At 41.5% G+C, this 13,669-nt stretch overlaps 1 protein-coding gene across 3 annotated transcripts in view; it reads right to left on the bottom strand.

Moving 5' to 3' along the window:
• Window positions 1-13,669, bottom strand: part of CENPJ (centromere protein J) — a 39,480-nt gene that overhangs the window by 6,760 nt on the left and 19,051 nt on the right. For all 3 annotated transcript variants that reach the window (XM_065902248.1, XM_065902250.1, XM_065902249.1), the window contains 3 exons: window positions 13,287-13,452; window positions 10,906-11,148; window positions 7,118-7,202 (listed from right to left, as the gene is read on the bottom strand). In XM_065902248.1, the coding sequence (XP_065758320.1) occupies window positions 7,118-7,202; window positions 10,906-11,148; window positions 13,287-13,452 (494 nt within the window). The remainder of the gene's footprint in view (window positions 1-7,117; window positions 7,203-10,905; window positions 11,149-13,286; window positions 13,453-13,669) is intronic.

The raw sequence follows: 13,669 nt of genomic DNA, 5'->3' as shown, positions 1-13,669 counted from the left end.
AAACAAAAGAAAGGTTTCTAGCAGCCAGCCTGGTGAATTGAAGGAACCAATGAAGTCATAAAAGCTTTGTTAAGGAAGTATGTGCCACTTCAAATTCTGGAGGTAAAGAATTTGATGACAGATGATGAATGCCAAGAGAGAGCATCTATTGCAGAGCAGACCAGATGGAAAAAACAAGTGACTTGGAAAACACGAATTCAAGAATAATACAGATAGAAAAGCAGATGAAACTAAGAAAGCCAACAAGAGCTACTGGATTTCCACTAGAAGGGCAAATACTTGAATTAACTATTGTTTCAGAAGAGGAGCGGTAGAAAGGGGCACAGAGTTTAAAGAAACCAGAGCTTTTATTATTTAAAGAAATAATAGGTGAGAACTTCTAAATTAATGATAATAAACCTTCAAGGCAGCCAGGGGAAAAAAAGAAGTAACCTATGAAAGCACAGTCTTAGGCTCTAAGTGGATTTCTCAGCAGAAACCCACAGGCCAAGAGAGGAAAACGACATATCCAAGTATCAAACAAAAACTGCCCACCCAGACTACTTTATCTTGCAAAGTTATCCTTCAGATATGAATGGGAAATAAAGGCTTTCCCAGACAAAAACTGAGGTAGTTCAGCATCACTTGACCTACAAGACACTACACAAAATGCTGAAAGGAGATCTTCAAGTAGAAACAAAAAGATGCTAACCAGCAACAAGACAACATGAAAGTACACAACACATTGGTAAATGTGAACATGTACAGTCAGATGAAAAGAAAAAACCTAAGTCACCTAATTACAGTATAACGTTTAAAGGAAAAGAATATTTTTTAAAACTCCAGCTATGGAACTCCCTGAAAGTCCAGTGGTGAGACTCTGCACTTCCACTGTAGGAGGTAAAGGTTCGGTCCCTGATGGAGGAACTAAGGCCCCGCAGGCTATGCAGTGCTGCAAAAAAACCAAAAACTCAAGCTACTGTAATGTTACTGAAATCAGAGCATAGAAAAGGCAAATTGTGACATCAAAACATAAAAGGGTAGTGGAGCCTTTATAATGGTAAGCTGCTAATCGCATACAGCAGATTGTTTTATCTGTGAGATGTTTTATGTAGGTCACATAGTGACCACAAGCAAAAATCTACAGTTAATCCACAAATACAACAAAACAAGCGATGAAGCACAACACCATGAGAAAAAAAGTTTACAGAAGTAGGCAGAAGGGGGGGGGAACAATGGAAATAGAAAACCAAAAGAAAGCAATCAATAGGATGGCAGTTTAAGTCCTTACATATCAATGATCAACTAATGTAAACGCCCATAGAACAGAATAGAAAAAAACCCCCACATATACAATCAACTAATAGTCAACAAGGGAGTCAAGCACACCCAATGGGGGGAAATGCACAGTCCCTTTATAAAGCAGTGCAAAAACTGAACACATGCAGAAAAATGGAATTGGATCTCTCTCACACCACTCACAAAATGAACTCAAAATGAATCAGTCTTAAACATAAGACCTGGTACTGTAAAAGTTCTAGAGCAAAACATAAGAAAGAAGCTCCTTAACAACAGTCTTGGCAATAATTTCTTGGATATAACATCAAAAGCACAAACACCAAAAGCAAACTTAAAAGTTTCTGCCCAGCAAAGAAACAATCAACAAATAACCCACAGAATGAGAGAAATTTTTTATAAACCATCTATCAAATTAAAAGTTAATATACAAAATATATAAAGAACTCATGCATGCATTTTAGTCATGTAAAACTCTGCAACCCTATGGACTGTAGCCCATCAGGCTCCTCTGTCCAAGGGATTCTCCAGGTAAGAACACTGGAGTGGGGTCCCATGCCCTTCTCCTGCGCATCTTCCCAACCATGGGATCAAACCCATGTCTCTTTATGTCTCCTGCACTGGCAGGTGGGTTCTTTACCACTAGCACCACCTGGGAGGCCCTAAAGAACGCATACAATTCAATAATTAAAAAACAAAGCACAAAAAAATACGATTTAAAAATGGGTTGAGGGCTTTCTGTGCTGGCAGCACTCTCGAAAACACGGTGAACGTTCCTAAAGGCCACTGAACTAAGTATAGCAAGCACCAACCCCCAAAAGTGACCCAGAACAAGATAAGCAAGGATTCTCTGCATCCCCAAGGAAACCAGCGTCATGACAGGAAGCAGAGGGGCCATGGTGGGCAGACTACGCCGATTTTCCAGAAAAAGGCTAAAACTACAAAGATTATACTGAGGCTTGAATGCATTGAGGCGTTGAGCTCAACTGCATATCTAAGAGAATGCTCGTTATTAAGAGATAATTTCACAATTTGTATGGAAATACAAAAAACCTCGAATAGCCAAAGTAATCTTAAGAAAGAAGAATGGAACTGGAGGAATCAACCTGCCTGACTTCAGACTCTACTACAAAGCCACAGTCATCAAGACAGTATGGTACTGGCACAAAGACAGAAATATAGATCGATGGAACAGAATAGAAAGCCCAGAGATAAATCCACGAACCTATGGACACCTTATCTTTGACAAAGAAGGCAAGGATATACAATGGAAAAAAGACAACCTCTTTAACAAGTGGTGCTGGGAAAACTGGTCAACCACTTGTAAAAGAATGAAACTAGAACACTTTCTAACACCATACACAAAAATAAACACAAAATGGTTGATTAAAGATCTAAATGTAAGAACAGAAACTATAAAACTCCTAGAGGAGAACATAGGCAAAACACTCTTCGACATAAATCTCAGCAAGATCCTCTATGACCCACCTCCCAGAATATTCGAAATAAAAGCAAAAATAAACAAACGGGACCAACTTAAAAGCTTCTGCACTACAAAGGAAACTATAAGTAAGGTGAAAAGACAGCCCTCAGATTGGGAGAAAATAATAGCAAATGAAGAAACAGATAAAGGATTAATCTCAAAAATATACAAGCAACTCCTGAAGCTCAATTCCAGAAAAATAAATGACCCAATCAAAAAATGGGCCAAAGAACTAAACAGACATTTCTCCAAAGAAGACATACAGATGGCTAACAAACACATGAAAAGATGCTCAACATCAATCATCATCAGAGAAATGCAAATCAAAACCACAATGAGGTACCATTACACGCCTGTCAGGATGGCTGCTATCCAAAAGTCTGCAAGCAATAAATGCTGGAGAGGATGTGGAAAAAAGGGAACCCTCTTACACTGTTGGTGGGAATGCAAACTAGTACAGCCACTATGGAGAACAGTGTGGAGATTTCTTAAAAAACTGGAAATAGAACTGCCATATGACCCAGTAATACCACTTCTGGGCATACACACTGAGGAAACCAGATCTGAAAGAGACACGTGCACCCCAATGTTCATCACAGCACTGTTTATAATAGCCAGGACATGGAAGCAACCTAGATGCCCATCAGCAGATGAATGGATAAGGAAGCTGTGGTACATATACACCATGGAATATTACTCAGCCGTTAAAAAGAATTCATTTGAATCAGTTCTAATGAGATGGATGAAACTGGAGCCCATTATACAGAGTGAAGTAAGCCAGAAAGATAAAGAACATTACAGCATACTAACACATATATATGGAATTTAGAAAGATGGTAACGATTACCCTATATGCAAAACAGAAAAAGAGACACAGAAGTATAGAACAGACTTCTGAACTCTGTGGGAGAAGGTGAGGGTGGGATGTTTCGAAAAAACAGCATGTATATTATCTATGGTGAAACAGATCACCAGCCCAGGTGGGATGCATGAGACAAGTGCTCAGGCCTGGTGCACTGGGAGGACCCAGAGGAGTCGGGGGGAGAGGGAGGTGGGAGGGGGGATCGGGATGGGGAATACGTGTAACTCTATGGCTGATTCATGTCAATGTATGACAAAACCCACTGAAATGTTGTGAAGTAATTAGCCTCCAACTAATAAAAAAAATTAAAAAAAAAAACCAAAAAACAAAAAAATAAATAAATTGTAGGTTACATAGTGAACATAATCTCTCCTTTTCATCTATCTTTCAACATTTGCTGTTATAAATATGTAACTTATGGAATATTAAGGTTCAATTAAATAACAGAATTGTTCAATTAAAAAAAAAAAAGAGATGCAAGTATTTTGGGCTGGGAGGAGATAAGAGAAAGGGCCAAGTGATCCAGTTTTAAGCTTCATGTTTTGTTTTATGAAGAAGACAATAAAGATTTGAGATTGTTTATGTGCTCACTTCGGCAGGACGTATACTAAAAATTTGAGATTGTTTTTAAAAAATAAATAAAAATGGGCAGAGGAACTAACTAGACAATATCTTTAAACATGGCATCCAAATGTCCAAGAAGTACATGAAAAGATGCTCAACCATCACTACTCATGAAAGAAATGCATATCAATGGCTATCAAAAAAAAAAAAAAAAAAAACCCAGACAAGCGATAACAAGTGTTATCCTGTTAGGTAACAAGGATGTGGAGAACAGGAAACCCTTGTACAATGGTGGTGGGAATACAAATTGGTACAGCCACTAGGGAACAGTATGTACATTCCTCAAAAAATTAAGAAAAGAATTACTATACAATTCAGCAATTCCACTTCTGAGTATATATATATCCAAAGGAAATGGAAACAGGATACTGAAGAGATTACATGCATTCCCATGTTGACTGCAGTATTATTCACAATAGTCAAGATACGGAAATAACCTAAAGTGCCCTTCCATGAATGAATGAAGAAAATGTGGTACATATATACCAGGGAATATTGCTGTATGGTATAACTTTTATGTGGAATTTCAAAAAGCCACACATTAAAACAGAATAAAATGGTGATTACTAAGGGCTAGGAGGTGGAAGTTAGGGTATGCCAACGTGCAGTGAGCTGTAAATAAGTCCTAGAGATACAAAGCACAGTGTAGTGAATACAGACAACAATACTATGCTATAATCATCAAACTTGCTAAGAAGACTAGATCTTAATTATTCCAACCACTAAAAAAGAAATCATAACTATGTGATTTAATAGAGGTGCTAGGTATGGCCACACTGACAGTCACATTACAATATCTAAATGCATCAAATCAACATGATGTACACCTCAGATTTACACAATGTTACATGTCAGATATATTTCAATTTAAAAAGATACTTTTTATATCTTTAACATATAAAGAGTAAAAAGACTAGCTATACACTGGGAGAAGATACCTGCAATATATGAAACTGTTATAGGATTATGAAGATGTGGGGACCCCTCCCACAAACAATAAAGAAAAAGACAACTCCACAAAATAAAGATCTCATCAATTTCTTCTCACAAGATGAATTCTGAACAGCTACTAAACACAAGCAAATGTGTTAAACATATTTAGTAATGGTGATGCAAATTAAAACTATGAGATACAGATACACCCCTAACAGACTGGCATGAATTTAATTCTGAAAATCAAGTAATAACAAGATGTGGAGCAAAGCAAGCACTTACATTGCTGGTGAGAGTAAAATCACTTTGGAAAATATTTTGGCACTATCTGTTAAAGATATTCCTACAAATTACTCAGTAACTAGCCCTAGGTATATGTCTTAGAGAAATGAATGTGTACCAGAAATATGTAGGAAAGTTCACAGCATCATTGTTTAACATCCCAAAACTTAAGAAAAACTTAACCATCAACAGAAAAATAGCAAACTGTAATATATTCATAAATGGAATACTAATACTACCTTGCAGTGAAAATTAGTGAACTAGATCAACAAGATTGAATCTCAAAAACACGTAGTGAAAGAAGACAATGGAATACATACAGCATGACTGACTCCTCAGAAAGTTCAAAAAAAGTAAAACTTTTTTTTTAGGACTATACCTATGAAAGTAGAAACTATTTTCAAGGAAAAGCAATGTAATATGATCACGGAGTGGGCAGTTCTGAGGTGTTGCTAATTCTTACTGTAGGAAGTGGTTACTCATATTTCCTTTATCATTTTCAAATCACATATGTTATATCCACTTCTATAAATTTAATTTACAGAAATACTTTCTAAAACTTCCAAGCAGATTAAAGACCCAGCTGTGAAAACAAAAGTTCATAGATGAAAATAGTGTATTTGTGACTTGATGTTTGAGAAGGATTTCTTAGTCACAAAAAGCAAAAACCATTTTTTAAAAAAAATTGATTAATTCAATATTAAAAGGAAAAACACATGTATAAAGAAACACAAACCAAAAAGCTAAATATAGATAAGTAGAAGATACTGGCAGTGCTTATAATTAACTTTAATAAGCAAAACCTTACAAGCAGACACACAGTTTTAAACGGGCAAAAGAGATGAACAGGCAGTTCACAAGAGGAAACTCAAATGTCCACTAAAAATCAAAAGATGCTCACATTACCTCATCAGTAATCAGGGAAATGCATATTAAAATGACAGTGACTCATCATTTCACACCCATCTCACTGGCCAAATTAAAGTGTATGAAGATCATGTGTTAGCAAACACAAAGAGCATGTTCTGTTCACAATTTAAAAAAAAACTGCAAAGGGAAGTGAAAGTCGCTCATTTGTGTCCGACTCTCTGTGATCCCAAGGACTGTATAGTCCATGGATTTCTCCAGGCCAGAATACTGGAGTGGGTAGCCATTCTCTTCTCCAGGGGATCTTCCCAACCCAGGGATCGAACCCAAACATCTCCTCAACTGAGACAAACCTGATATGACCCAATATCCTACCCCTGACATTTGTCTGAGAGAAACTCACATGACCAAGACTTGTCCTATTCATTCTGTGACAGACATGGAAAACTTGAATGCCCATCAACAAGACAGTTTAACTGTGGCAAATATACATGGAATATGTACAGCTGGAGTTTATATATATTACTGAGGGTAGGTCTTAAAATACTGAGAGAGAAAGCAAATGGCAGAGGGATGGAGTATGACACAAAACTACGTTGATTTATGGACACAGTGTACTAGAAGAATGAAAAATAAAAAAGGGAATGTGGTCTGGGTGCAAATTAACTGGAAGGAGGATACATAGGGGCTTCAATTATATTTACAATATCTTATTTCTATTAAGTTGGTGTAAATACTACACTCTTTAAATTTCTAAAATATTTTATAAAAAGATCATGCAACTATCTTACCTTGTGTTGGCAAATAATTTTTTTTGTACTTTTCTACCTGGATTCCTGAAGAAATCTGACTCTTTTGAAATCGAACTGATGAATTCTATAGTATGAGAAAATGTTGAATACAAAATTAGTTTAGTCTATACATTAGTACAAGGAAAGAAAGTAACAGAACTCAGCTTGCAAAAGGAATATTTTAAGTGTGTTCAATTTGTGCTGTTTACATATACATTGAGTCAACAGGCCGGAGTGAACCAGCTGCTACTAGGAATGGACTACACACATACTCACACGCCACCTCTGGAAATACATTCTCTGCTCAAGTGACACACAGCAGTGTGAAACAACAGTTTCTGTGATGTTACCAGAGCGGTCAGAGGAGAGGGCTGGAACTCATGGTCAGACCTAGAAGACTGCACACACTGTCCTCCCACCCCCCGGGGTTAGAGGTCAAGGGAGATGTCTTCCTTGCTCACATCTCCTCCTCCAGCCAGATATCCTTCTCTCCTGCCCAGTCGGTCTCGTTCACGTACCCCGCTTGTCAGGAGATGATGCCATAGCTGCTACCTCTAGACCACTCTCTCCCACACCTCAGCTAAGTACTCCAGTGGACAAAGGAGAACTAGTCATTATCAATATCTGCAATCATTAAGAGCTGCAAAAGTATCAATTTCAGAGCAACCTACAAAATAATAATCATTCAAAAAGCCAGTGCCATTTAATAAAGTGCCAAAGTATTTAGGGGTGAGATGCCACAATTTCTGCCATTACCTTCAAATGGTTCAACAAAACACTTTACATGGAAATGTGGCAAAATGTGAACAATGACTGGATCTAGGTGAATGTTCAGGTATTCATCATACTATTCTTTCAAATTTGTTTGGCTCAGTTTTCAAAATAACATGGTTGGGAGGGGGGAATCTCACCCTCTGACTCCACGTCCTGTCCTCCCAGCTCACCCCACTGACACCCTCCCTCCTCCGAGGCTTACAGCCTGCAGGGTCCCACGATCCACTGATCATGTTTCCTGCATCCCCTCAAAACCTCTGCCCTTCTTGAGCAGCCTGAAATTATGGCTCATTGCAGACATTCTTGCTATATATACTGTCAACTTCCACACCCCTCTCACTCTGGTATTCACCGGATTGACAAACCTCTGCTGTCTACCATTTATACTCAAAAAGCTGAATAAGAAAAAATAACAATTTCTACTTGAAACATACCATCTCTAACCTCTGTGGAGTCAGACCACATTTCCCCTCACTTTCCGCTCTTGCGGACCCCGATTTCTCCTCCCTCCCTCCCCTCAAAGCTCCCAGAGCTCCTCCATCCTCCCTCTCAGCAGAGAGCCAGGCTTCCCACTTCTCTGAGAAAAGGTAAAGGGTTGGGGGAACTTCCCACCAAGGGCTCCCCCATGTCCAGCTCTGGGTCCACACCTGAGCTGCCCCATCACCAGGCACAGACGTCCAAGCCAGTGCCTCCACCCCTCAAACCGCAGCTCCTCTCCATGTGCACACCGCTTCAACAACCCTCGCGTTGTCTCCTGCATCAAGGTTTCCCTCTCCGCATACTCAGTCCTACCAATACATAAACACTTGTTAATTTTCCCATCTTAAAACAAAACAAAAATAAAAAACTTCCCCTACAGCTACTACCCCATTTCCTTGTATTTACTATAAGACTTCTGCACAAAGCTTTACACTCTGTCTGAAGCGTCTCACTCTCTCACCCAGTCAGGCTTTCCTCTGGCAAATCCGAGGATCCACTGTCAGCCCTCACCTTACTCAGCAGCAGCCTCTGAGGCACAGGTCTCTCTGCCTGCTGTAGTTGGCCCTCAGAACACCACACTAACCTCCCCACTTCAGCTCTGGTTCTTTCTCCTCGCCATCCATACCTTCAGCCCTAGTGGTCTCTCCCACACATTCTGAGGGCCCCGAACTTCTAGCCCAGACCTGACCTTCTCTGGATACACATCCAACTCCGCCCTATGTCCACCTGATGTCCAGCAGGCAATTCAAACTCACCTGACCTAACCTGAGCTCCTAACATCCACACCCCCAGAAACATGTACTCTCTTTTGAGGGGACTCATGATAAATGGCCAAAAAGAGACGACACTCGATTTGGAAGCCCGCTTTCCTGCTGTCACACCCCACACCCAGTTTATCACTAAATCCTGCCCACATCTCCACACCCCCACAACTGCTCCGCAGCCTCAGCCATTAGTCTCTGTCTAAGGCCGCAGTCCCCCAATGCTCAGGTGGTGCCCGCAGCCCGCCTCAGTCCACTCTCATGTCTGCAGCAGGGGGGCCGCCCCTCCCATGCATCCTTCCGAGAGTTCGAGATATCACTCAGAAGAAAAGGCAGTGTTCTGGGAAGTGATTAAGACCTAAGGAAAGCTGCACCGGCCACTCGTAGCCCATCTCCAATTTCACACTCTGCTCTGCTCCCCAGGATGGACTCTGCTCCAGCCACACCAACCATATGGCTCCCCTGGCCTCGGACTCCCAAACCGTCTTATCCTGGCTCACTGCGCCCTCTCCTGGCCGTTGTTCAAACCTTGCTTTCTCAGGAGGGCTTTCCCCAGATGCTGAACAGAAAACTCCAACACGCTCCCCCAACAGGATCCCACCTCCTTGCTTTTTCTCCTTAGTCCTCATCACAACCTCACACACCATGTCCAACACTCATCTTTCTTCCACCACTGGAATACAAGTTTCAAGAGGACAAGAAGTCTGTTTTGTTCACTGCTTGATCCCCAGTGCCTCATTGTCTGCACATCACAGCCGTGAATATAGATGAGTAAAAAAACAAACAGTTGATTCAAAAGGATCATAAGCACCAAAAAAAGAGGATCTCTGCAGAAAATTTACTTACCCTGTTTTAACTGAGAATACCTGCCTACTGTGTTATAATTCCTCTGTAAGAAGTATCAAAATGAGGGACGTCCCTGATGGCCCAGTGGTTAAGAATGTGCCAATGCAAGGGAAAACAGGTTCGACCTCTGGTCTGGGAAGACTTCACACGCCACAGAGCAACTGAGCCCGTGAGCCACAGCCACTGAGCCCTCAGGCTGCTGGGCCTGCACGCCCCGAGCCCGTGTGCCACAAGAAAAGCCGCTGCAGTCAGCCCACACAGCTAGAGGAACCCCCACTCCCTGCAACTGGAGAAAGCCCATGCACAGCAACAAAGACCCAGCATAGCCATAAATAAATAAACAAAAAGTCTTTAAAAAAAAGATTAAAAGTGGGACTTCCTTCATGGTACAGTGGTTTAAAAAAATCATAAAAATGAGTTTGAAATCTTTACAATGCACAAAAGAAGAATTTAACTGTGGTGAAATACACATAGAACTACCATCTCAAACTTCTCAAATCAGTTCATTGTTTAAGTACGCTCACACCGCTGTGCAGTCGCCCCACGATCTCCAGAGCTCTTACCTCGCAAAACTTGAGTCTGTACTCAGGAAACAGCAGCTCCTCCTCCTCCCCTCCCCCGGCCCTGGCACCCACCCTCCATATCTTTCTATGAATCCAACTCCCCAAATATTCAGCATCTCCCCAGGGTGACAGAGGCTTCTCTGGTGGCTCAGTGGGAAAGAATCTGCCTGTAACACAGGAGACACAGTTTAATCCCTGGGTCAGGAAGATCCCCTGAAGGAGGAAATGGCCACCCACTCCAGTACTCTTGCTCGGAGAATCCCATGGACAGAGGAGCCTGGCGGGCTACAGTCCATGGGGTCGCACAGAGTCGGACACGACTTGGCCAACTAAATGACAACAGAGATAAAGTGACAAAACCTACCAAGAACCCATCTTTTTTTGAGGCGGTCACACACTGACCCATCCTGGTACTGCTCTCTGTGGCTTCTGCTTTCTTCCAGGCATCCAGTCGGAACCTTTCCATCACTTTTATTTCCTCCCGAAGGTCTGTGTTCTCTCTGACCAACATTTCTATCTGGCTTCTAAGACGGCCTTGTGTACTGGACCACTTTGCTTCCTTTCTTTTCAGATCTTCCTGTAAATCAGACACCTGCCGCTTCAAAGCCTTTCCAAAAAACAAAAAAACACCATTACTAGAATTAAAACAATGCAACAGAAAAGACAACACATCAACATACCAGGATCACTAGCCCAGCACAAAGAGCAGAAAAGGGAAGACTTAGCAAATCACATTTCAGAAACATCGGGTTCCTCAGGAAAAGGAATGGGGTTCAAGCTGGAGTCTCACCTCATACCATCAACAAAATTCCAGGAGTTGGGGGGGGGGTGCGTCAGACACCACATAGGAGCCATGAGGTAATCGAGGTCTAAACTAAGATATTAACTGAAATCGAAAGAGACGAGGGGGGTTATCTGGTGAAGAAAACAGTAACAGGAATCCATGACTAACTGAAGGAAGAGCAGTGGGCAAAGGGAATAAATGAAGTCAGAACTCCCAGCCCTGAAACTGGGTCTATCTGAAATTCCTGAGACTGAAACTGGGTCTATCTGAAATTCCTGAGAACTGGGTCTGAGAAAATGACTTGTTTCAAGAAACTCCTGGAGATGTCTGAGGAAGCTACTTGCAACTGTACAAACAGAAATCAGCCACCTGCACCCATGTGGGTACAAATTACAGGGAGTGACTGAGAGCGGAGGGAAGCTTAGAATCAAGAAAGCATCACCACCACCCACAAGCTCACTCCAGCTGAAGGCGTGAGTGAGGAGGTCCATCACCTCATGACAACGTGTGGGCCTGGATGCCCACCCAGCCTCTCACAGCCTCACAGCAGTCAACAGAGCAGCACGGGCAATAGGGGGAGGAACAGGACTCAGGGGCCCTTCCCAGGTGTGACTTAAGGGAGAGACAGAGGCTGGGCCCAGGTGAGGTCAAGGCCCTTCCCAGGATTCGACGTCAGAGAGACAGACTCAGGGCCTGAGTGAGGTCAAGGCTCATATCCCAATTCTGTGCCATGAAAATACATGAAGTAAAGTCATTACCTCCCTGAACTTCCTATTTATAAAACGGTGGCGTGCAACCAACAAGTGAGCAATTTCTAACTGGTAACCACTGTTATCATGTGGGTAATAAACTATTCTACTAAAATGGCAACTCATAAATCTAAATAATTTAAGAATTCAAAGTCAAATAAGCCAAACAGAGACAAATACTATTGGAGAAGGCACTGGCGACCCACTCCAGTACTCTTGCCTGGAAAATCCCATGGACGGAGGAGCCTGGTAAGCTGCAGTCTATGGGATCACTAAGAGTCAGATACGACTGAGAGACGTTACTTTCACTTTTCACTTTCATGCATTGGAGAAGGAAATGGCAACCCACTCCATTGTTCTTGCCTGAAGAATCCCAGGGACGGGGGAGCCTGGTGGGCTGCCATCTGTGGGGTCGCACATGACTAACGTGACTTAGCAGCAGCAGGCAAGTATTATACAGTATCACTTACATGTAGAATTTTAGGGGGGAAAAGCTGACTTCCAAGAGCTGAATGCTGGTTTCCGAGAGCTGAAGGGAGGGGAAATGGAGCAAGGGAGGTCAAAGGACATGAACTTTGAGCTATAAGAAGAGTGTAAGTTCTGAGGAGCTTCGGTACAGCTCAGTGACTGGTTAACAAGGTTGCGCTGTGCACCTGACAGTTGCTCAGAGCAGATCTTTGGCATTCTCCACACCCACTCACTCAGAGATAACTTGACCTTGGTAATTATTCCACAATGTATATGTGCATCAAATCATCACACAGTATACTTCTAAACACATAGCTATATATTTCAATAATTCCTCAGTAAAGTTAAAAGGAATTCAAAATCAATGTTTTGAATTTATCCATGTCATTATCGTAGTCTTTTCTGGGGAAGTCTTTAGTAAGAAAAAAACTGACATATTTTACTCTTCACAAGTCAAGAGTACAGTACTTCTCTGGAGGTCCAGTGGTTAAGATGGAGGGGGCAAGGGTTTGAGCCCTGGTTGGGGAACTAAGATCCCCATGGCATAGCCAAAGAGTAAAAAATTTAATAAAAATTAAAATGAAAAACCGTGACTACAGAAGGTGTTCCTGGTATCTCAGATTATCTGCTGAGTCAATGGATGATTAATACGTTGATACCCAATTTCTCTTTGACCCAAATAATTCTAAAATTCTTACAAGACTGCCATCTTTACTAACTTATGAATATAAATAACTGACATACTTGTATTTCTTCACGTTCCTTTTTATCTGGAAAAGTTCTTGCAACTGTAGAATACTTTTCAAAAACTTTGCGTTCCTTTTGTAACTTCCTCATTTCTTCCTTTTTAAACTCCTCTATTCGAGCCAATTCTTTGGCTTTCTGTTGTTCGAAGTCAGCAGTTTCTTTCCTAAAAGGACCAAACCACATTATCATCTAAGGAGACCACCTTGATATTGTCATCCACATGTGGCACAAAATGAAGCCCCAGTGACAGCTTGGAATGGAGGAGCTGCTGGTTTTGGTGACTCCACCTTCAATCAACAGTAGTGAAATAACAATCAACTCAGTAAAGCACCTCTCAGCAAGCACTCTCTGAGAACCTACTATGACTCAGGCACTATGCT

The sequence above is a fragment of the Muntiacus reevesi genome, chromosome 11 (assembly GCF_963930625.1).
Source record: "Muntiacus reevesi chromosome 11, mMunRee1.1, whole genome shotgun sequence".
NCBI lineage: Eukaryota > Metazoa > Chordata > Mammalia > Artiodactyla > Cervidae > Muntiacus > Muntiacus reevesi.
The sequence above is the reverse complement of the archived record's forward strand: the minus strand, read 5'-3'. Positions and strand labels throughout refer to the sequence as shown.